General features: G+C 39.6%; 1 protein-coding gene across 3 annotated transcripts in view; it reads left to right on the top strand.

Annotated features, from left to right (window-relative positions):
- The window catches only part of HECA (hdc homolog, cell cycle regulator), a 116,759-nt gene that overhangs the window by 50,616 nt on the left and 40,535 nt on the right, over window positions 1–25,608 (top strand). The window contains exons 2-5 of one of the 3 annotated variants that reach the window (XM_073575700.1): window positions 1,750–2,787; window positions 16,080–16,234; window positions 17,866–18,064; window positions 20,586–21,236. In XM_073575700.1, coding sequence (XP_073431801.1) covers window positions 1,750–2,787; window positions 16,080–16,234; window positions 17,866–18,030 — 1,358 coding nt within the window. In that variant the 3' untranslated portion in view covers window positions 18,031–18,064; window positions 20,586–21,236. Of the gene's footprint in view, window positions 1–1,749; window positions 2,788–16,079; window positions 16,235–17,865; window positions 20,423–20,585; window positions 21,237–25,608 lie in introns of those variants that run through there. The other 2 variants (XM_073575701.1, XM_073575699.1) reach the window with 2 other exon arrangements.

Here is a 25,608-nt window from a genome sequence, read left to right as displayed (position 1 = left end):
AATCTAAAAAAATAAATAATTCCCAGTGTGCAAATTGCAATATTGCAAATTTGTATTTTTATTCTTTAATATTATCATACTGTCCTCTTACAGGTAGCTAGACCCTCCTGTCTCAAGAAAGGCAATGAAGTTGTAACCTTTTTATTGAATAAAGGTGAAACGATAAGATGTAATAACAGCAGTATTTCAGAATATATAACTGTATAGCTGAGTTAATAATGCTAGTTGACGATTATCTATCTAATACAACAAGCATACTTATGAAAAACAGCATTGTAACACACAGCTAGTGGCTTCCCAACTATGCTTGGAACAGGCTGTTTGCAAGCAGCACCAGGTAGAAAAATGACTCTTAACCCCTTTCTGACATCGGGCGTAATAGTACGCCGATGTTGGACTCCCCCCTTCACCTTTCCGGGTATATGTCAGATCATCTATGCACCTGACATGTACCCGCAACAGCCACAGGTGGAATCGCGAACCTCCTGCGGCTGTCAGCTAGATAAATGCCACCGTCCATCTCTGACAGCGGCATTTAACTTGCGCTTACCGGAAGCGCGTCACTAAACCCGCCCATCGGTGACCCCGTCACATGATCGCGGGTCGGCGTGACAACCAGAGGTCTCCAGCAGACCTCTATGGTTGTCATTGCTGGATTATTATGAGCGCTGCCCGGTGGACGGCGCTCATAGCAAGTGAGCATTTCTGTGATCAGCTCATCGCCTGTGTGTAGTAGAGGCGATCAGACAACTGCAGCTTTTAGTCTCCTATAGATACTATTGAAGAATGCTAAAAGTACATAAAAAATGTTTAAAAATATTAAAAATAAAAAATATAAAAGTTCAAATGTCCTCCCTTTTGCCCCATTCTAAATAAAGCAATAAAAAAAAATCAAATATGCGCATATTTGTTATTGCCACGTTCAGAATCGCCAGATCTATCAATATAAAAAAGAATTAACCCAATCGTTAAATGGCGTAACGAGAAAAAAAAGTCAAAACGCCTGAATTGCTTTTTCGGTCGCCGCAACATTGCATTAAAATGCAATAACGGGCGATCAAAAGAAGATCTCGGCACCAAAATGGTATCATTGAAAACATCAGCTCGGCACGCAAAAAATAAGCCCCCACCCAACCTGAGATCACCAAAAATAGAGATGCTATGGTTATCGGAAAATGGCGCAGTTTTTATTTTTTTAACAAACTATGGAATTTTTTTCATCACTTAAATAAAAAAGAACCTAGACATCTTTGGTGTCTATGAACTTGTATTGACCTGGGGAATCATAATGGCAGGTCAGTTTTAGCATTTAGTGAACATGGTAAAAAAAAAAAACCACAAAAGACCTGTGGGATTGCACTTTTTTTTGCAATTTCACTGCACTTGGAATTTTTTTCCTGTTTTCCAGTACACGATATGTAAAAAACTAATGGTGCCGTTCAAAAGTATAAGTTGTCCTGCAAAAAACAAGCCCTCACGTGGCCATATTGACCGAAAAATAAAAAAAGTTATGGCCGTGGGAAGAAGGGGAGCAAAAATTGAAAATACATCTGGTCATTAAGGGGTTAAATGAAACTTGCTATCTGGAAATTCCATTTCTGCTAAATCATGTGGTGGAGCTTACTTGGCTACAAAAATCATTGTTTTTTTTTTCTGTAAAGATACTATAGAACAATAGTATGAAGAGTAATGATGCATTTTCTTGATAACTTTTTAACGTCTTTATCGTTTTTTTTTCTTTTTTCACAGAAACAGTTTGTGCCACTCCACTCATTTGTAGTCTAGGTAGATCTGTCGACTTGGAAAAAGACGACTACCAGAAAGTCATTTGTAATAATGAGCACTGCCCTTTTAGTACATGGATGCATCTACAGTGCTTTTATGAATGGGAAAGTAGTATTCTTGTCCAGTTCAACTGCATTGGCAGAGCACGGAGCTGGAATGAGAAACAGTGTCGCCAGAACATGTGGACTAAAAAGGGATATGATCTGGCTTTTCGGTTCTGCTCTTGTCGCTGTGGTCAGGGCCACCTGAAGAAAGATACGGACTGGTATCAAGTAAAGCGAATGCATGATGAAAAAAAGAAGAAATCTGGCCCAGAAAAGACCACTGGTAGATCCATGTCTGAGTCCTCCGATGATGTAAAGAAATGTCGGGGGTCATCAAAACCTCAAAAAGGGATGAACTTTGAACTCCCACGCAGACATTCTGTGGACAGACAGAACTCCCAAGAAAAATGCAGTGGCGGTTCACATGGGCTACGGTCTCCATGTATTTCTCCCGGTCAGTCTCCGCCTGCTGGCTATCCTATCCTTTCCCCTTCTCACTTTAATGTCCCCCGCAGTTCTAGATACTTAGGTGAATTTTTAAAGAACGCTATTCATTTGGAGCCTCACAAGAAAAATATTGCCACCGGTGGCATGCTCAGGAATACTCACTTTGATTACAGTATTTCTGGGTTGCAGGCTCACAGATCTGGGCGATTAGATGCACCAGTACAATTCCTCCGGAGACTTGACCTTTCCGAATTATTAGCTCATATACCACGGCATAAACTGAATACGTTTCATGTACGTATGGAAGATGACGCGCAGGTTGGACAGGGGGAGGATCTCCGGAAATTTATCCTATCAGCCCTCAGTGCTAGTCATCGAAACGTAGTCAACTGTGCATTATGCCATCGGGTGCTCCCTGTGTTTGAGCAGTTCCCATTAGTGGATGGAACATTATTTCTCAGCCCCTCAAGGCATGATGAGATTGACTACGACGTTCCTTGTCATCTTCAAGGTAAATTATACAATGTTATAAAATGTTTTCTGGTGAATTACTTTTTTATAATTGCTGGCCAGGTGTTTTACTTATGTTATAGCATACAGTATGCTACGATTGTAAACGGTGACTGTGTTCTCACATCCCCAGTTATACAATTCTGCCTAAAATATTAGGGCTCATGCAGACCATAATAATCGGACAGCACACTGACCCATGCTAATTAATAGGGCTTGTCATTCGGCCCGATTCACACATTCAAGTCTACGGGGGCATAAAAATATAAAAAAAGGGATGATATACGGAACATCCGAGTGCATCCGATTAATTTTTTTATGGATGTGTGTTTATTATAATCCTCGGAAACTGGATTTGCTGCTCATGTACATTTTTTAGTATAAATGTATGAAAATGGACACGCAGCACACGGATGAAAAAAAAATATATCGTCTGAGTTTTCTGGATGAAACTTAAATGATTTCTCATACGCTCCTCTGCAGTGGTTCAAAAGGAGTGGATTTTCCCGTGAAATTCTCCCACTTAAAAATGACATGTCTTTTAGTTTTTACACCATATTTGTACTATGATATGCACTTGTACTTAGTACCTTTTCAAGGGCAAGATGTACAGTACATGTAAGTTCAAGCAGGATTGCACACATTTAGACGTGTTTCCAGTTTCTTGCACTCACTAGTTAAAGTGTGATTGCCAAATGTACACATTACCATTTTTAATGACTTGACAATCCAACTCATCAACTCATTGAAGGGGAGCCCTCACGTACCCACCCTACAGCTCAGTCCCAGATAAATCAATGAGAGAGGATAGTCATACCTAGAGGATAGGCCTTCAATATAAAAGCCTGAAAAACCTCGAGTTGGAGTTGAAAAATAAAGCTTTTTACTGCAAACGCTGCTGTGTTTTTTCAGCTGCAGAGCTTCAGATTTTCTTGTGGAACGTTTTTCCCACTTAGCTGATTAGAACCAATTTTTAGTTGCAGAAATGTTTGCATTAAAATCTGCAACGTGTGAATTCACCCTTTACCTAAGTTCACATGGCCGTAGTGAAACAGAGCCCGATACCACTTGTAGAATAAACCTACATCGGTTGTGTCCCTGCCTTTGATGCAGGTGTTGGTGCTGAGCACGCATCTTTCCCTGCACGTGACATCTGATCAGCTGTCATGTGTCCTCAACAGCCGTGGACAGATCTGTGATCCACCAGCAGCTGTTGGGTTCAAATGTTAATTCAATCTCTGACAGCAGCATTTAACATGCGCTGGCCGTAACCGGGTCACAAGACCCACCCATGACCGCATGCGGTCTGCAGAAGACAAAAATGGTTCCAGTTTACCCTAATAGACATTCTTAGGTGTTCGGAGCACAGGAAGCACTGCCTCAAGGTGTGGAGCAATCACGAGAAAATCGAGCTCAACGAACTTGTGAAGAAACTTCTTTATTCACTGAAAGTGCTTAGTAGAGGACAAAACAAAATCGGCTATGTAAGTTATATGGTATGCAATATCAACGCGTTTCAGGCAACTTCGTACCCTTATTCATGACTAAGGATGCACAGTCACCTGAAACCAGGTATGGACTGGGGCCGAAATTCAGCCCTGGCATTTGAAATCACACAGGCCCATGCTGTCCCCATCCCTAAGCACCAGATGGGGATATATTACTAATATTACCCTGGATGAAGGAAAGCTCCAAAGACATACTGATAGGGAATTTAGATTGTGAGCCCCATCGGGGACAGTGGTGAAAATGTGTGCAAACTGTAAAGCGCTGTGGAATATGTTAGCGCTATATAAAAGTAAAGATTATTATTATTAAAGCTAGATTTGGTACAAGACCAATAATTCTAATGATACCCATGGCCTGCTGGGGTACGTGATGGCGTTTGCGACTTTGTGCTCCATCACAACTCTTAACAGTATGGGTGTCTTGAGAACGCTGATTCTTTTAACAGCGTAGCAGACAAGACAGCCCACGACCAGACAGGCCCTTCTGGCATTTGCCAGAAATGCCAATTGGCCAGTCCGGCCCTGCCTGAAACGCAACGATAAGGGTGTGCAATCACCTGAAACGCGTTTATCGCGTACCATGTAACTTAACTGATTCTCTTTTTATTCTCTGCTGAGCACTTTCAGTGAATAAAGAAAGAATTTTGTTCACAAGTTCGTTGAGCTGGATTTTTTTCTGTTTTGTGTCTGCTGAAATACCCCCACGCCTGTCATTGTAGTCTCCTATGAACACTGGCCCGTGACCATGATTTATGCTACACATAGCAGGGCTGATGCACTGCTATGTGTAGCACAAACGATCAGATGATCATAGCTTCAAGGCTCCTAAAGAGACTATTGCAGCAAGTAAAAAAAAAAAAAAGTGCAAATCACCTCCCTTTTGCCCCATTCAAAATAAAAAACAAACAAACACATATTTAGTTTCACTGCATTCACAAATGTCTGCTCTATCAAAGTATAAAGTAAATCAATCTGATCAGTATGTGGCGTAATGAGGAAAAGATTTGAAACTTCAGTTATGTTTTTTTTTGGCCACCATAACATTGCAGTAAAATGCAATAACAGGAGATCAAAACAACGTATCTACCCCAAAATGGTATCAATAAAAACTTTGGCTCTGCGCATGAAAAAAAAATAAGCCGCCATTCGTCCCCAGATCCCAAAAAATGGAGACGCTACAAGTCTCGGAAAATGGTGAAATAAGCAAATTTATTTTTTCTTACAAATTTTTTTTTTTTTTTTTCTTCACCACTTAAATAAACAGATAACTAGTACATGTTTTGAATTTGCATACTCTTACTGACCTGGAGAATCATAATGACAGGTCAGTTTTAGCATTTAGTGAACATGGTAAATAAAAAAAACAATTGTAGAATTGCAATTTTTTTTTTTTTTTTTTTTTGCAATTTCATATAAGAGTTTTCCAGTACTCTTATATGGTAAAATCAATGGTGGCATTCAAAAATACAACTCCTACTGCAAAAACAAGCCATGATAGCAAAATAAAAAAAAAATTATGGCTCTTAGAAGAAGGGGGAGGCAAAAACAAAAACGAAAAATGGAAAATTGCTTGGAGGTGAAGGGGTTAAGGATGTGACTGGCTCCGGTTGCTAGTCCGCATGATAGACGGGTGCAGGAGCTTCCTATTGTTTACATGCACTAATCTGTTCTATGAATCGGACCAGCGCATGCCACCGTTTTTTCATGTGTTCTTTGATGGCCATGTGAGCTAGCACATAGGTTAACTCTGGTCTGGGAGCTAAAAAAAAAACCATTTTTGTGAATGTACCCTTCGGCTGTGTGCTCACAGTGAGTTTTTGGTGAGTTGTTAATACAGTTCCAGCAAAGTGGATGGGATTTCTAGAAATCTCCTGCCCACTGGGCTTATTTTTACACAACGTAATCTGACCTGCTGTGCGAGTTTCAAATCCACAACATGTTACTTTCTCTTGCGGGTAGGCTGCGTTTTCTGTGCAGATTTCCTCATACACTTGCATTAGATGCGGAAAATCCGCAGGTAAACAACGCACACGCGTTTTTAGTGCATTTCTACAAAGGAAAGGGAATCAAAACCACATGTATCCAGCAACTACATAGCTCAATAAAGTTTTGTCAAAGCCAAATACCAAGAAGTATCGAAAACAAAGTATCTTTATTTTAGACATAACGCACCAACAAGTGACAAAAAATGCAGCGTCAAAAAGGCGTATGTAAAAAAAAAAAAAAGCGCAAGTAGCCTAAAACTCATTGTGTGAATGTAAGCCTTAGTCCATGTTCCCAGGATGAGTATTTGGTGAGTTTTTGATGCTGAAGATTCTCTGCACCTATTATGCTAATTAGTTACGTGTTTTTATTGCATTTTGGATGCCGCGGTTTTTATCTCTTGACGATGTGTTGTGTTTTCAATAGAGCGTCTTTGTTTTTTGTGCCTCTCATTATTTAGCTGTCACAAAACTTTATTGACAGTCATGTGCAGATTACATGCCTTTTGTTGTGTTTCTGCAGTGGAATTGACTGAAATTTCATGTGTGTTATTTACCTGCGGATTTTCCACATCTGATGCAAGTCTGTGGGGAAAATCTGCACAGAAAACTCAGCGTATTTACAATTGCAAGAGAGATTGACATCTTGCTAATTGGTAACTCACACCGCAGGTCAGATTATGAGGAGTAAGAAGCACCGTGGGCAGGAGATTTCTAGAAGTCCCATCCACTTTGCTGGAACTGTAAGACACTGCGTTTCTGATGCAGCGAAAATACGCAGTGGAATAAACTCGCCAAAAACTCTTCATTGGAATGTAGCCTTCTAATGCATATGTGCAGCACACATTCACAGCCAAATGCTTGATTTATTTTTACCTCTCATTTATCAACAGCAGATACATTTCTGATATCTTCCATATAAGGCCTTGTTCACACATTCAGTATTTGGTCAGTATTTTACCTCAGTATCTGTAAGCCAAAACCAGGAGTGGAACAGTCAGAGGAAAAGTAGAATAGAAACCCGTCACCACTTCTGTATTATCACCACTCCTGGTTTTGGCTTACAGATACTGAGGTAAAAAACTGACCAAATACTGAACATGTGAACATGGCCTAACCCTGATTTTGGTCAAACTAGTACATTAAAATGCATGTGATTAAAACAATCTTAATGGGATTTAAGAAACAGAACAGAAAAGTATCATATCATTTAACCCATTTCTGCCATTAGACGTAGTATCCCATCCATGGGCCCTGGGACTTAATTCCCATGGACGGGAGGAGCGTGGCTGATCACGGCCGGGTGTCAGCTGATTCTCGCAGCTGACACCCGGCTCTAAGTGCCAGGAGTGGTCACACTTTAACCCCCGAAACACTGCGATCAAACAAGACAGCCCTTCTGCCTTTGGATCGGAGACCCAGTGGCATGACGCGGGGTCCCGATTGCAGCCATGGAGACCCGATGTTGTCATGACGACATCCGGGTCTCCAGACCTGAGAGACTTCCTGTCATGCGCAGTAATGACCAGGAAGTCTCTCAGTAGTGATGTGTCGGTTGCGAGCGATCTGACACAAAGAGCCGGCTCCCTGCTGTGAAGTATGGGAGTCGGCACCCCAGTGAGAGCCACTAAAATCCCCGAATGGCTCTCACTGGGCCTAAAATCCCTATGTACGGCAGGCGTAACTCCGCCCACCCGGACAAAACTCCGTCCACTCAGCAAACTAATTGGTTCATAGAAAGTGGGCCGCCTGCACATGTAAGTAATAGGGATCCATTTAGGATCCAAAAAGAGCCGGCTCTTTTTGGTGAGCGGAGCCATGAGAGCCAGATCACCAAAAAGATCCGGACTGCCCCATCACTATCTCTCAGGTCAGTGTAATAGAACCTACAGCGCTGACAGCTTCTATAGCATGCAGATCTGCATGCTATAGAAGCAATCAGCCTGCAGAAAATGAGTGTCCCATAGTGGGACAAGGTGTAAAATTATTAATGAAATTATTTTTTTTAAATAATTGTAAAAATATAAAAAAAAAATTTGTTCATTTGATCACTAAATAAATATTTGAATGGAAATAAAATCTAAACAATAAAAGTACACATATTTGGTATTGCCGTGTCCGTACCGACCCGACCTATAAAACTGTCCCACTAGTTAACCCCTTTAGTGAACCCCATAAAAGAAAAAAACAAGGCAAAAAAACAATGCTTTATCATCATACCGCCGAACAAAAAATGGAATAACACCTGATCAAAAAGACGGATATAATAAACATGGTACCGCTGAAAACGTCAACTTGTCCCGCAAAAAACGAGCTGCCATACAGCATCATCAGCAACAAGATAAAAAAGTTATAGCTGTCAGAATAAAGTAATGCAAAAACAATTATTTTTTTCTATAAAATAGTTTTTATTATATAAAAGCTCAAAACATAAAAAAAATATAAATGAGGTATCGCTGTAATCATACTGACCCGAAGAATAAAACTGCCTTATCAATTTTACCACACGCGGAATGGTGTAAATGGCCCCCCAAAAGAAATTCATGAATTGCTGTTTTTTGCTCATTGTCTCCCAAAAATCGGAATAAAAAGCGATCAAAAAATGTCATGTTCCCAAAATTGGTACCAATAAAAACGTCAACTCGTGCCGCAAAAAACAAGACCTCAAGTGACTCAGTGGGTTAAAATATGGAAAAATTACAGCTCTCAAAATAAAAAGCGTCTTTTAGTGTGTGACAGCTGCCAAACATAAAAACCCGCTATAAATAGTAAATCAAACCCCCCTTTATCACCCCCTTATTTCGGGGGAAAATAATAAAATAAAAAAAGTATTTATTTCAATTTTCCCATTAGGGATAGGGTTAGGGTTGGTATTAGAGTTATGGTTAGGGTTGGGATTAGGGTTAGGCGGTTTCCACAGTTTAGGCACATCAGGGACTCTCCAAATGCAACATTGCGTCTCATCTCAATTCCAGCCAAATCTGCGTTGAAACTTTAGAGCTCTGCCATGCGCCCAAACAGTGGTTCCCCCCCACAAGAAAGTGAAAGAACTGGGAGCGCAGGTGGTCTTCTCTTCCATCCTCCCAGTGGATGGCCATGGAACAAGGAGGTGGAATAAGATTATACAGGTGAACAACTGGCTACGTCGATGGTGCCGTCAGCAACGATTTGGATTTCTGGATCACGGAGTGAACTACTTATACGATGGACTACTTGCTAGAGATGGGGTGCACCTTACGAAGACTGGAAAGCATGCATTTGGAAGTCGCCTTGCTACACTTGTAAGGAGAGCTTTAAACTAGAACAACATGGGAAGGGAAGCAAAAGACCAGAAAAAGCCATACACCTGACAAATGCTATTGAGAACTCTGCTATTAGAAGTGGAAAGGAAGAACAAAGACGAAAGAATCTAATTAATAAAAATATTGGAGAAAGAGAAACCAATCACAAACTAAAATGTTTCTATACTAATGCACAAAGCATGGGCAACAAACAAGGAAAATTGGAACTACTAACACAGGAAAAGAAATATGTCATTGGAATCACTGAAACTTGGTGGAACAATACACATGATTGGAATACTAGACTAGAAGGATACAACTTATTTGCAAGAAACAGACTTGATAAACGAGGAGGGGGTGTCGCATTGTATGTTAGAAACGCGTATATCTGCACAGAGATTGAAACTTCAGAGACTGGGAGTTCTGTGGAAACTGTTTGGGTAAGAATACAAGGACAGAACAATGGAAAGGACACCATTGTAGGCATTTACTACAGGCCGCCTGTGCAAGCTGAAGATATGGATGAACTCTTTATGCATCAAATGGCCAAGTTCTCCAAAAAATATGACATAGTTGTCATGGGAGATTTCAACTATCCAGACATTTGTTGGGAATCTCTCTCAGGCAAAAATAACAGGTCAAGGAAATTCTTATCCTCTCTTGCTGACAACTTTATCTTCCAAAAGGTAAGGGAGAAAACAAGGGGAACTGCTACCTTGGATCTAATCCTTATAAACAGGGAGGAAATGGTTGAGGAGGTAAAAGTGGCTGGGACCCTAGGAGGTAGCGACCATGCTATTTTAGAATTTTGGATAACTAGAGGCGGAAGACCTGTGAAGACTCAGACGTCAAGGATAGATTTCAGAAAGGCAGATTTTAAGGGATTCAGAAAGAGAATTGGAGGGATCCAATGGCTGGATATCCTTAAAGACAAAAATGTCCAGGAAGGATGGGAAATCTTGAAAAATGAAATTCTCAAAGCACAGTTGTTAACAATTCCGAAAAGAGGGAAGAATAGGAAGCATTTAAGGAAACCAGGATGGATGAACACAGAACTTAAGCACATGCTAAAAAGGAAGAAAAAAATGTTTATAAAATGGAAAGAGGGAGGCATATCTAAAGAAGAATATAATGCTGTCTGCAGAACCTGCAGGGCACAAATCATATTATCTAAAGCTGAAAATGAATTGAGGCTTGCAAGAGATGTCAAAAGCAATAATAAAGGATTTTGGGGATATGTCAAAAGTAAAAGAAAAGTCAAAGATGCTATAGGATTTTTACAGGATGAAAATGATGAAATGGTAAGACAGGATGTTGAGAAGGCTGAACTTTTAAATTCCTATTTTGCATCTGTTTTCTCTCAGAAAGGAAATGTAACATCAACTGTTATTCACTGTCCTATTAAGGGAATAGAAGAATCCAGGATATCTATAAACAGAAAGATAGTGAGGAAACACTTAGCTAACCTAAATGAATTCAAGTCTCCAGGTCCAGATGAATTACACCCCAGAGTACTGAAGGAGATAGCAGAAGAAATTTTTGAACCCCTCTCCATAATCTTTGAAAATTCTTGGAGAACAGGAGAAGTGCCAGAAGACTGGAGAAGAGCAAATGTTGTTCCTATCTTCAAAAAGGGGAAGAAGGTGGACCCAGGCAACTATAGGCCGGTGAGTCTGACTTCTATACCAGGAAAGATCTTTGAACAAATTATTAAACAACATGTATGTCAATACCTGGATAAGAATGAAGTGATTAAACAGAGTCAGCATGGGTTTGTAACTAATAAGTCATGTCAGACTAACTTAAATTCCTTCTATGACGGTATCACTGATTGGGTGGATCAAGGAAATGCTGTAGATATAGTATATCTTGACTTCAGCAAAGCATTTGACAAAGTCTCTCATACAATCCTTATTGAAAAAATGACTAAGTATGGAATGGACAAGGCAACTGTTAGGTGGATTCATAACTGGCTTAGTGATCGGACCCAAAGAGTGGTCGTAAATGGCTGCACATCCAGTTGGAAGAATGTCTCAAGTGGGGTACCACAGGGCTCTGTCCTGGGCCCTGTATTGTTCAACATCTTTATCAACGATTTAGATGAAGGAATTGAGGGTAAACTGATTAAATTTGCTGATGACACAAAGCTCGGAGGGATAGCTAATACTAGAGAAGAGAGAGAGAGGATTCAAAAAGATTTAAATAAACTGGAGAAGTGGGCAGCAACTAACAGAATGGTTTTTAACAGGGAGAAATGCAAAGTACTACATCTGGGCAATAAAAATGAAAAAAGCATATATAGAATGGGAGGAATAGGGCTAAGTGACAGCACATGTGAAAAATACTTGGGTATACTAATAGATCACAGACTGAATATGAGTCAACAGTGTGATGCAGCAGCAAAAAAGGCAAATGCAATTCTAGGATGTATTAACAGAAGCATACAGTCTAGATCACGTGAAGTCATTATTTCCCTCTACTCCTCTTTGGTCAGACCTCATCTGGAATATTGTGTCCAGTTTTGGGCACCACATTTTAAAAAAGACATCAACAAACTGGAGCAAGTTCAGAAAAGAGCGACCAGAATGGTGACTGGTCTGCAAACCCTGTCTTATGAGGAAAGGTTGCAGGATTTGGGAATGTTTAGTTTGCAAAAGAGAAGACTGAGAGGAGACTTAATAGCTGTCTACAAATATCTAAAGGGCTGTCACATTGTAGAAGGATCAACTTTATTCTCATTTGCACAAGGAAAGACTAGAAGCAATGGGATGAAACTGAATGGGAGGAGACACAGATTAGATATTAGAAAAAACTTTTTGACTGTTAGAGTGATCAATGAGTGGAACAGGCTGCCACGAGAAGTGGTGAGTTCTCCTTCAATGGAAGTCTTCAAACAGAGGCTGGACAGACATCTGACTGGGATGATTTAGCGAATCCTGCTTTGAGCAGGGGGTTGGACCAGATGGCCCAGGAGGTCCCTTCCAACTCTACGATTCTATGATTCTATATGGGACATCAGCGTACTCAGGACAAATTGCACAACAACTTTTGGGGTCCAAATTCTCCTGTTACCCTTGGGAAAATAAAAAATTGGGTCGAAAAGATCATTTTTGTGGAAAAAGTGATTTTTGTTTTTTATTTTCACAGCTCTATGTTAAAAACTTCTGTGAAGCTCTTGGGGGTTCAAAGTGCTCACCACACATCTAGATAGGCTCCTTGGGGGGGTCTAGTTTCCAAAGTGGTGTCACTTGTGGGGGGTTTCCACTGTTTAGGCACATCAGGGGCTCTCCAAACGCGACATGGTGTCCGATCTCAATTCCAGCCAATATTGATCAGCGTACTCGGGACAAATTGTACAACAAGTTTTGGGGTCCAATTTCTCCTGTTACCCTTGGTAAAATAAAACAAATTGGATCTGAAGTAAGTTTTTTGTGAAAAAAAGTTAAATGTTCATTTTTTTTTTAAAACATTCCAAAAATTCCTGTTAAGCACCTGAAGGGTTAATGAACTTCTTGACTGTGGTTTTGAGCACCTTAAGGGGTGCAGTTTTTAGAATGGTGTCACTTTTGGGTATTTTCTATCATATAGACCCCTCAAAGTGGCTTCAAATGTGATGTGGTCCCTAAAAAAAAATGGTGTTGTAGAAATGAGAAATCGCTGGTCAACTTTTAACCCTTATAACTTTGTAACAAACAAAAAATTGGGGTTCCAAAATTGTGCTGATGTAAAGTAAACATGTGGGAAATGTTACTTATTAAGTTTTCTGTGTGCCGTATCTCTGTGATTTAAGGGCATGAAAATTTGAAGTTGGGAAATTGCGAAATTTTCAAACCTTTCCCCAAATTTCCGTTTTTTTCACAAATAAACGCAAGTCATATCAAAGAAATGTTACCACTGTCATGAAGTACAATATGTCACTAGAAAACAATGTCAGAATCACCAGGATCCATGGAAGCGTTCCAGAGTTATGACCTCATAAAGGGACAGTGGTCAGAATTGTAAAAATTGTCCTGGTCATTAACATGCAAACCACTCTTGGGGGTAAAGGGGTTAATGTAATTATACCCCATAATGATGTCTAAAATAATTTAACTTGACCTAAAAAAAAATGACGGAAGAGACAAGTAACTGATTTTGATCCTTCAGATTAGCTCCGTATTACAAGAGATTAACATGCCACTCTTGAAGCCCTGATGCTGGATATTTCATGTGCTTATTACTGGCTTCAGACATTTTATAAGTGAAGATTTTAGGCTGGATGGTTTGTGAAGTTGCTTTACCATGGTGCGTTTTGGACAATTTAGTGTCTGAGCAATACATAAGATGGTCTAATGGTATCTGTCACATGGCTGCATAAAGAGCAAATGGTCTTTGTAAGGGGCAGCGGTTACCCAGTTTCAATGGTAAGTAACCATGAAATTACTGTACAGCTGATTATAGAGCAAGTGAATCAGGCTAAAGCTCCTAAATCTTCTTAGGCCTTTTGTAGACATAGATCACTAAGCCACAGAATCCCAGGTGAAAATGGAATGGTTAAAGAGACCGACGCGAGATTGAAAACGTGCGAATCAGCTGAAAATATTAATAACACATTTTTATTAAGATCTATAAAATTTAAACAATTTATACAAAAAAATAAAACATAGCTGCCATAAAGAATGAACATTGGCCACCTGTGAAATTCCCTATGGCTCTAGATCAGATGCTCCTGTAGCCCCCGCCACTCTTTGTTTTGTCTTTGTTTTGTTTTCTAAACCAGTGATTTGTCGTACATCCACATGAGCGCTGCAGCTAATCACTGACCTCATCGATCAGGTGCTGTAAATACTAGCATCGCCTCTGAGGTCACTTATTGGCTACAGTGATCATGTGAAGTTATCACTAAATAGCAATAGTGCATGAAAAAAAAAAAAAAAAGCTCCGGTCACCCTGTCGTAGCTTATAAAACAGCCAAAAAAATACAAAAATATATTATATCTTTATTGATCATCCAAAATGAACACACAGATTAAAAAGAATTAAAAATAAAACTATATGCAATAACACCTTGGGGGGGGGGAATAAAAAATAAATATATACATACATATGTATATAATAAATTTTAGAGGGTTGAAAACATCTCACTAATTAGAGAGTTATATATAAACATATGCTTATGGTAATTAGGTCCATAAATATAGATATACACCATAAGTCATAAGTAACCAACTGTTGGTCACACAAAATGTCATGAAAGAGAGAACCAACATATAAATAACTCAACACACAGTCATTAATATACAAAACGCTGGCAAAAAATTTATGCCGATGTCGGGCTCCCTCCGGCGGTGAGCACACATTTTTCCCTGCACATGTCAGCTGTTCAAAACAGCTGACATGTGCCTGGAATGGCCACGGGTGGAATCGCGATCCACCCGCGGCTATTAACCCGTTAAATACTGCTGTTAATCTCTGATAGCGGCATTTAACATGTGATTCCGGCAATCGCACCGGAAACCCGCCCATCAGTGACCCCAGTCACGTGATCACTGGTTACCCATGGGTCGGCATGACAACCAGAGGTCTTCTGCAGACCTCTATAGTTGTTAGTGCCGGCTTGCTGTGAGCACCACCCAGTGGTCGGCTCTCTTAGCAAGTCAGCAATCCATCTACATACAGGTGATCTGATCATCGTCTGTATGTAGCAGAGCTGATTGGGTTATTGCAGCTTCTAGTCTCCCATGAAGACTATTGAAGCATGCCAAAAGTAAAAAAACAAAAACAAAACCACTGCTCAAAAAAATAAAGGGAACACATCCTAGTATATTGTGTTTAAGTGTTCCCTTTATTTTTTTGAGCAGTATATATAAAAGTTCAAATCATCCCCCTTTCACTCCATTCAAAGTAAAATAAAAAAAATCAAGCATAAACATATTTGGTATCGCCGTGTTCAGAATCATCAGATCAATATAAAAAAAAAAAAGATTAACCTGATCGCTAAACGACGTAACGAAAAAAAGTCAAAACACCAGAATTACATTTTTTTTTTTGGGTCTCCAAAACATTGCATTAAAATACAATAACGGGCGATCAAAAGACCGTATCTGCACCAAAATGGTATCATTAAAAACCTCAGCTCGGCACGCAAATAATAAGCCCTCACATGGCCATTTTGGCCAAAAAATAAAAACGTTATGGCTCTGGGAAGAAGGGGGCCAAAAAATGAAGATGCAAAACCAAAAATAGCTCTGGTCATTAAGGGGTTATGCGAGTGACCTATGGTGCTACGACAGTCCGAAAAAAAACAAAACATGAACATGTGAATAGCAATTTAATGGGCATGTGTTCTATCCATGAAAAAAGGGGATAGGACATTCACATGAAAAACGGGCTACGAAGTGGTCAGAATTGACATATATGGTGGGTGTCCACAAGGTGGAGCCATACATCCTATTTTTAATGTTGACTTTACTCATTTGCTCATTTTGTAATCTGACTTTGTTCTGTCTCTTGTACTGATTGTCGCTGTGTTTTTAATCACAGGAAGACTTATGCACTTATATGCTGTCTGTGTGGACTGCTTAGAAGGTGTTCATAAAATCATCTGCATTAAATGCAAGTCTCGATGGGATGGGAGCTGGCATCAGCTGGGAACAATGTATACTTATGATATATTGGCAGCATCTCCGTGTTGTCAGGTTTGTAAAACACTAATTTGATTCTTTTTTTTTTTTTTTCTTCTTGTTTTATGGTACAGTATATACTTTGTAAAGTGACACCTGAAAATAAAATGTAAAGATATGTTTATACATAGCAGGTCCGATTCTGAAATCTCTATAATCTCTTATATAACGCTATGTAGAAGCCATGTTCTGCAGACTTGCCCCAATGTACATGGGATGTAAGATTTGGAAATAGTTGCTATTGAGATAATGCATGATTTTAACACAAAGGTGTGCCAAAAAAATGTTAAAAAGGTATGTGCAAATGGGTGATGTCATTGTAAACTTGCTAAATGGAAAGGCAAGTCCCTGCTAAGTGTGCAAACAAATGTTATTGGTACAAGGTTCATTAGTACATTGGAAAAAGCTCTCATCAGTTACCCGGTCCTCGTGGGGCAAAATACACAAATATGAAGAATTACAGTGGGTACGGAAAGTATTCAGACCCCTTTCAATTTTTCACTGCTGCCATTTTGTAAATTCAAGAGTTCATTTTTTCTCATTAATGTATACCCTGCACCCCTTCTCGACTGAAAAAAAACAGAAGTGCAGAATTTTTTGCAAATATATTAAAAAAGAAAAAACGAAATATCACATGGTCATAAGTATTCAGTCCCTTTGCTCAGACACTCATATTTAAGTCACATGCTGCCCATTTCCATGTGGCCGTGAGAAGTGACTATCGTCCCAATTCCTATTACCATAAAGTGCTTTCTTTTTAATACTTCCTGGTATTTGGCTTGGACAAAACTTTAATGCAATCTATCATTTAAATCCTCTTAGGCCTCTTTCACGCTTCAGTTGCTTGACGTCAGTTGAAATCCGCCAAAGTGTGAAAAAACGGATCCGTTTCCGCTATGTAACAAATGGCTGCACCGGATCCGTTTTGTGGACGGATCCGCCAGTGTATGTAATTTAAAGAAACAGAACTCTGGAAAAAAGAAGAGAGACCTAGAGAGAGAGAGAGAGACCTAGGGAGACCTAGAGAGAGAGAGAGATTTTCTCCGTTGCCAGTACGGCGTTTAGGGTTAAAATGCATGAGAGGAAAGATCGTCTGGGCATGTGCATTTTAAAATAGCGGTTCCGCTGCTGAAAAAAAGCGTTCCTTTGTCCGTCTACTCCAGACGGCGGACGCTAAAATTCAAACGGATCCGTCAAAAAACAGATGCAACGGACGACCATCAGTCATAATCCGCCACTAATGCAGGTTAATGAGGAAAAAAAACGGATCCGCCAAAAAACATGGCGGATCCGATTTTTTCTAACAATGGCGGATTTTGACTGACGTCAAACAACTGAAGTGTGAAAAAGGCCTTAGAAAACTCCATGTCAAACACCTTGTCTGTAGAAACGTATGACACATTCGGCAGACCTTTCCAGGTGTATCTCTTAAATGTGCAATAAGGGTACATGGGGCACCATTTGGATCTGGTGCAGCTTTGGGCATCGGTTATGAACGTAAGCCCCAATGCAGCTGTATACAGAGCCGGTGGCTTCTTGAATGCATCATAGTTGTTGCTGACACAGATATTACAGGCTGAATTCCTCTAATCCCTATATGTTCTGACATTGTCTGCTAGTTAATCGTCTTCTCTTGGTTATTTTAGGCCCGGCTGAACTGCAAGCATTGTGGGAAGCCCGTCATCGATGTACGCATTGGAATGCAGTATTTTTCTGAATACAGCAACGTTCAACAGTGCCCTCACTGCGGGAATCTAGACTACCACTTTGTGAAGCCATTTTCCTCATTCAAAGTACTAGAGGCCTATTGACGAAAGCTTTGTTTTAGTAATAGCCATTTTATAGGTATTACTACTTTGTTACATATCTTTTATAGGAAATATTGTGAAGAAAATAACTCTCGTTTTCTATTTCTAAAAAAACTATTGCAGCGTTTTTCCTTTGAGTTATGTTGCTAAATCTTGTACATAGAGATTGCAATTTCCCCTTTTTTAAGTGGGAAGTGTAACATGACAATGTGACGGGTGAATGTAAGTCTACGCCAGCAAAAGTGTATTTTTTTTTCTGTCTTGTTTAACTATTTGGGGTTAGTACTGTAATTTCTATTTAAATTATGCCCCACTGATTTAGCACTTAAGTGAAAAAAAAAAAATATCTCCCTTTCCACCAAAGTAAATTTTAGCTATTTTTTAAAATGAATTTGATATTTGAAGCCATTTGCTTTTTTGGTAGGATTTTTTCTAGTTGGATAAATGGTATAATTCTTGAAATTGTTTTTTAATATATTTTAAAATGGTTTGCATAAAACTCAAGGTATTAGAATTAATCCCTTTGGTCAGATGGAAACAAAAAGTCAAAGACGATGTTAATTCTCCCTTCTCTGTCTATGGCAGGCTTTACATTTTCCCTTGAATTTAAAGAGTACCGTAATTTTAGAAAAAGTTTGACATGTCATAGAGAGATGTTACTTAGCGAATAAAAATACAGGGCACTCCATAGCCTAGATAACCTCATCTAATGGTAGCAAGGTAGTGTGCTCACCTTATGAGAATATGCTATGATCAGGCACAAAGTTCCTCAAGACCAAAGTATGTTAAATCCGCTGCACTTTGACCCCCAAATCCCTGTCTGTTATATTGTCAGTTGGACAATAAATGGTTAAAGAAAAAATTTCTAACCAATGGCGCTGCTGACTTAGAAGATAGAATAGTAATGTCATTAATGTAATTTTTTAATCTCAAGATAAAATGGCATATACGTTTCGCCACTGGGCCAGAGCCTTCCTCAGGCCATATTACGATAACAAACAGTAGCGGTTTATATACGGTATATATGAGACAGGTAAAGAGAATAAAGTCATGGGGTTGGTTGGGTCAAAGGTCCAGATGTGATGGAAGAAAAATAAATAACCCTGGTTGGATTTGAATCCAGGATACATGCATAGGAAGTTAACTCCATCAGGACTGGGTGATTTTTCATTTTTTGCACTTTTGGTTTTTTCTCCCCTTTTTCCAAGAGTCATAACTTTATTTTTCTACTGACATAGCTAACTGAGGGCTTTTTTGTTTTGTAATACTATATAAGTGAGAAAAAATGAATAAAAAGCATCCCCTAAAAAGCTGTTTCAACAACAACTTCATTGAGTTCATTGGATATTATGAGAGCGTTTAAAAATCTCAAACGCCTGATGCTGCTTGAGATTTTGCAGTCTGCTTTGCGCCTCCAATGGAATTTCATCCATATTTGAGAGTAAAAGGTTTAGACCCACTGACTCCGATTCACCAAAGTACATATGCCGGAACTTGCCAAATTGCTTTTTTAAAAGTCACAACGTTTTTGTGAGATACCGAAGCAAAAATGTTGCAGTGTTTGGCATTTTCATGCCAATTTGGCTCAGCTCCTCCAAAATGGGCAGAGCTCGGTTGTGACATGTCCCTTTCCCTAAGTCATGGTGAGCTGTGGCATGCTTTACGCCAGAAATATTCCTCCAGTCCCTGACTAGAGTAAGATTAGTGGCAAGGCGCCTTTTAATGAATTAGGAGCATCTAACTCCAGCAATCCCTCCCTCATCATGACCGGTGTGAACATCACCGGTCTTGAAGAATCGCGACCATAGTGCTGTAAAAACTCTGTTTCCCAGTCGACTCAGAAAGGAGTTTAAAAAAACAAAAGAAAAAACACTGTTCTCTACATTAAAAAGTTCCTACAGGTGTAGTAATAAAATCGCACAGTCCAACAGCTGCGATAATGGATGAACAAATGAACAAATGGTGATTTTACAGCACTGTATGTCTAGACATTTTACCCTTGAACATGTATGAGAGGTCAACAGAATTATGATCCGTCCTATAGAACAAATTCTAGTGAAGACTCCAAACAGCCTTTAAAAACTCAGGCCGTGTAGGACATTTTTTATTTATAAACTCTAATCATTGTTTCTTAATGGATTTAATGAAGTTCTTCAAGCCGTTTTTTAGATGATAGCTTTATTCCTTTTAGGGCTATTAATTGAAGTCATTTTCTCTACAAATGCATGTATATGTGTACACATGTATGTATATGGTGTACTGTGCAAAGGTTTAAGACAGGTAGAAAAATGGTGCAAAGTATGAATGCTTTCAAAATTAAGTGTTATTAGTTTATTTTTTATCAATTAACAAAATGCTAAGTGAATACACAAAATAGAAATTTATATCAAATCAATATTTGGTGTGACTACCTTTTTGCCTTGAAAATATTATCTGTTCTTCTCGGTACACTTGCAGAAAGTTCGTGATTTTATAGAATTATAGTCAGGTATAGTAGTTGCACCAATCGTCACCAGTTATAACAAACAGGTGACGATTATCATCATTTTCACATGTAGGTTGAATCACAGTCAAACAGAAATGGCTGTCTAGGAAGTTTAGACTGGAGGTTTAAACTTGGTGAGGAACATCTAAACTCTGCTACAAAGATGTGGAAGACCGTTTGAAATCACAGGTTGTAAGCCATGGAAAGACTGAGCACGGCAACAAGACACAAGGTAGTTATACTGCATCAGCAATATCTCTTGCAAGCAAAGATTTCAAAGCAGACTAGGGTTTGAAGATGGGGTGTTTAAGCTATTTTGAAGAAACACAAAGAATTGGGCATCATTGAGGACTGTAGATGTAGTAGTGGGACAAGAAAACATAGTGCAATAGGTCCAAGACAGGTCACGCTTGTTTCTTGTCCAAATCAAAAGCTGTCGAGCATTGCTTTCAGTTGAGAACTGGCAGCAACCATTAAGACCCAGTTATACCTATCTACTCTGAGAAGTCTGCCCAAAAGTGGTCTTCAAAAAATTGTGGCTAAAAGCCATAAGTTTGACATGGAAACAACTTTTAATTATGTATGAAAACATAGGAACGGGGTAATTTGGTTAGGATTAAATACAGTCATACAGTGTTACACACATGTTTAATTACTTTGTATATATTGAAAGAACACAAAAAAAAGTAAGGGTGGTTTCACATTTGCGTTTAAGGCCGCAGCGTCGGCCTGCGCACGGCCGCCGCTAAGCTTCGCCCCCTGCCGTGCCTCCGCCAGTAGCTCCGCCTACGGGCGCATGATGCTGCATGCGTCCTGCGTCCCCTATCTTTAGCACTGGGGACGCAGGCCGTGCGCAGGTATGCGTTCGGCAGCGCATGCGTCCTTTTGTCGTTGCGCCGACCAGCGCCAAACACAACAGGTTGCAATTTAGTGCGCTCGGCGCAGCGTCAGAAGGACGCATGCGCCACCAAACGCATGCCTGCGCACGGCCTGCGTCCCCAGTGCTAAAGATAGGGGACGCAGGACGCATGCAGCGTCTTGCGCCAGTAGGCGGAGCTACTGGCGGAGGCACGGCAGGGGGCGAGGCTTAGCGGCGTCCTTGCGCAGGCCGCCGCTGCTGCCTTAAACGCAAATGTGAAACCACCTTAACTTGGACATAATTTCACACAAAAACCCCCAAAATGGGCAGGAAGAAATTGTTGGCACTCATCCTTGCAAAACTGTAAGTATACAACTTTGTTTCAAGCATGTGATGCTCGTTCAAACTCATCTGTGGAAAGCAACAGGTCAGGGCAATATGAAACTCACACCTGAAACCAGATAAAAAGGGTAAACGTTGACTCAATCTTTGCATTTTGTGTCTGTGTGCTACACTAAGCATGGAAAACAGAAAGGACAATAGTCTGAGGACTTGAGAACCAAAAACGTTGAAAAATAAATAAAATATCAAGGTTACATGTCCATCTCCAGAGATCTTGATGTTCCTTTGTCCACGGTGCGCAACATAATCAAGAAGTTTACAAAACATGGCAGTGGAGCTAATCTCCCTGGAAGTGGACGGCAAGGAAAAATTGGTGAAAGGTTTCAACGCAGAGTTGTCCGGATGATGGATAAGCAGCGCCAATCAAGTTTCAGAAAGATGCAAGGTGTTCTGCAGGATCAGGTACATCATTGTCAGCGCAAACTATCCGTTGATGTTTGATTTAAATAAATCGCTATTGCAGGAGGCCTAACAGGACCCCACTGATGACATAGAAACATAAAAAAGCTAGACCCCAGTTTGCCAAAATGTACATGAGTAAGCCAAAATTATTGTGGGAAAACGTATTGTGGACAGATGAGATTAAGATGGTGCTTTTTTTGTAAAGCAAATCATTCTACTGTTTACTGAAAACGAAATGAGGCCTTCATTGAAAAGAACACAGTGCATAAAATCAAATATGGTGGGGATTCAAAGATGTTTTGGGGTTATTTTGCTGCCTCTATCACTGGATGCCTTGACTGTGTGTAAGGCATCATGAATTCTGAAGATTACCAAAGGATTTTTGGTCATAGTGCCTGGTGTCAGAAGGCTGAGTTTGTGTCGTAGGTCATGGGTCTTTCAGCAGGACAATGGCATCTAACCTACTTCAAGAAGCACACAGAAATGAATGGAAACAAAGCGCTGGAGAGTTCTGAAGTGGCCAGCAATGAGTTTGCATTTAATTCCCATTGAACAAATGTGGAGAGATTTTAAAACTGTTGTGGGAGATGGCACCTTTCAAGTATGAGCAACCTGGAGCAGTTTGCAAAAGAAAAAAGTCCAAAATTCTAGGTGAAAGAAGCTTGTTGATGGTTACAGGAAGCTATTATTTGCAGTTATTTGTTCCAACGTAAACCAAATTTTAAGTTCAGGGTGCCAGCAATTTTTTCTGACCCATTTTGGGGGTTTTGTTTGAAATTATTTCCATTTTGACTTTTTTTGTGTTGTTTCAATACACACAAAGGAAATAAATGTGTATAATAAAACCTGTGTAATTGCAATAATTTTCTGGGAGAAATACTGCATTTTCTGGAACAGTTTCAAGAGTGACAACACTTTCGGCCATGACTAATATGTCCTCGGTACAGCTGGACAACAACCCTAAACATACAATTAATATCATTAAAAAACCATCTTCAGTGTGAAGAACAAGGAGAACTGTAAATGATGATATGGCCCCCACAGAGCACTAATCTCAATATCACCGAATCTGTGTGGTATTACATGAAAAGACAGAAGGATTTGTGCAAGCCTACATCCCCAGAAGATCTGTATTCTACAAGATGTTTGAAACAACCTCCCTTCTGAGTTCTGTCAAACTGTGTGCTTGTGTGCCTAGAGGAATTGATGCTCCTTTGAAGGTAGAGGACGTTGACACCAAATATTGATGAGATTTAGGGTACATTCCCACAATCTATTTGATCAGGCTTTCACGCAGCTGAATGTCAGCATTAAATCTCATATCTCTGTTCACTTGCATTTTAGCATGCATTTCTGCCATTTCCTTTTTTGTTTTCTTTGGTATATTGAGTAGGTGTGCAAAGAGATAGAAAGATATCTGTGAGATATATAATTGGTGCCTTGCGTATGGAGTTTACAGTACATGGATTAACCTAATAAATAAAAGAAGAAAATTATGTGGAGTCCCCCCCCCCTATTTTAGATAACCAGCCAAGGTAAAGCAGACAGCTGCGGGATTATATTATCAGTCTGGGAAGGTGCATGGATATTGGGCCCTTCCCAGCATAAGAATACAAGCTCACAGTTGACACAGAATTGGTTCATCACATTAGATGCGTCAAGTCTGGCGCTTTTGCCTGGCTCTTCCTGATTGCCCTGATGTGGTGGCAATTGGGTTAATGGTTTATGGCGCTGATGACAGCTATGATTTGTCTAAAATCAAATCTGCTATGAAGCCCTGGGGTTAGTAATGGAGAGGTGTCTGTCACACACCCTCATTACTAACCCAGTAATAAAAAATGAAAACACAAACAGAAAAAAAACCCAAACACTTTATTTGAATAAAGTCTCTCCCACACTGTCCCTCGTTCACCAATTTATTGAAAAAAATAAAAATAGTAGGTCCGAAGTAATCAAGGAGATAACTGAAAAACATGAAAAGGCAGAAAAACCATAGACAGTTCCTTCTCCGTCAATTTATTACCCAAAATGTTCCCATGACACTCCGACGTTGCTCAAATCTTGCTGCAGCGTCTGTGAATAGCAGTAAAGTTACCGCTATTCACAGGCCCTCAACGCTTGGAGCCTTAGATTTCTCTTTTCTTCACTCACTTTACATTTTCTTAATTGATTGATAGAACTTAACTATGAACATTTCTATTTCTTAAAGCATTCTTAAATAAAAAATAAACTGATAATACTTCTATTTTTGGAAGCATTCCTACTTGTGCAGCCTTTTATCCCACAACTGATAGGCGTGTTATCAGTTTATTTTTTTCAATTAGCCGAATGAACGAACAAAATAGAGGTCTAAATTAAATCTCTTCTATCCTAAATATACCTGATATTTCCATTATTCTTCTTAAGTCGGCAGCGCTACTGATGGCCTTTTTATTTTTTTAACTATTTACAGAAAGATATTTGAACTTTTGTGTAGTGGAAGTCTGGGTGCTGACAACCCAGAAGTAGTGCAAAGTTCCGGTGAGAGCTTCTACTCCATTTAAGCCATCAATGGGGTCTCAGTACTTCAACTCTCACCAATCAAATCTATGACATGTCAAAAGTCTTCTAAACATGACAATTTTGCATCTCCTATTTGTTTTTTTGCCCTAATGAATCTACAATAAAAAAATAAAGCAATTTTGCTTATCGATTTTTATTTAACTTGTTAAACGGTTTTGTGTATTCCGCTTCTATGCAATCCTATCATGGTTACAAATTCTCTGTGGTCCATTTCTGAGGTCATGTTTTACACGTCCTTCTGATCTTTTTTTTTCTTGCTAACATACTGACATTATGAGAGGAGACAAGGGAAGGTGAATGAGACATCACAAATAGGTATGCATAGGAGCAACACGATAGGATTTTCTTAAGGGTGCGTACACACGTTAATTATTTGTTGCAGACATTTCGGCATCTCTAGGCAGAAAAGGCGCTGGGTAAAAAAAAAATGGATGCATTCTTTTTCCAGTCATTAGAATAGGTGGAAAAAAAAGGCAAAAATGCTGAAAGGATTGACATGCCGCAGTTTGAAACTGCTTTAAATCTGCAAGGAAAAAGAAGCGTCATGTATTTGAGCTTTCCCAAATCTCATTTACTTTCCTAGACAGTAAAATAATGCATTTTTCGCAGCAAAAAATGTGGGGGAAAAAAACGCAACATGTGCACATACCCTTAAACTTTTTTTTATTGTAGATGCATTTGAAGCAGAGAAATGGCTGGCGCACGTAGTGCTGCTGTAGGAGAGCGTTAATACACTGTTAATCTGCGCTACACTGATGCATCGCAGCCCACCTTTCCTTTCTAATAGCGGTCCTGCGGTGTGACTGTTCCTTTAGAAAGTGTGTGCGTCACCTCTTTACACCATGTAAATGCTTCGGAACCCACCACATTT

This window comes from Dendrobates tinctorius, unplaced genomic scaffold (genome assembly GCF_039654945.1).
Source record: "Dendrobates tinctorius isolate UK_male_01 unplaced genomic scaffold, ASM3965494v1 ptg000046l, whole genome shotgun sequence".
In the NCBI taxonomy this organism is placed as follows: domain Eukaryota; kingdom Metazoa; phylum Chordata; class Amphibia; order Anura; family Dendrobatidae; genus Dendrobates; species Dendrobates tinctorius.
The sequence above is the reverse complement of the archived record's forward strand: the minus strand, read 5'-3'. Positions and strand labels throughout refer to the sequence as shown.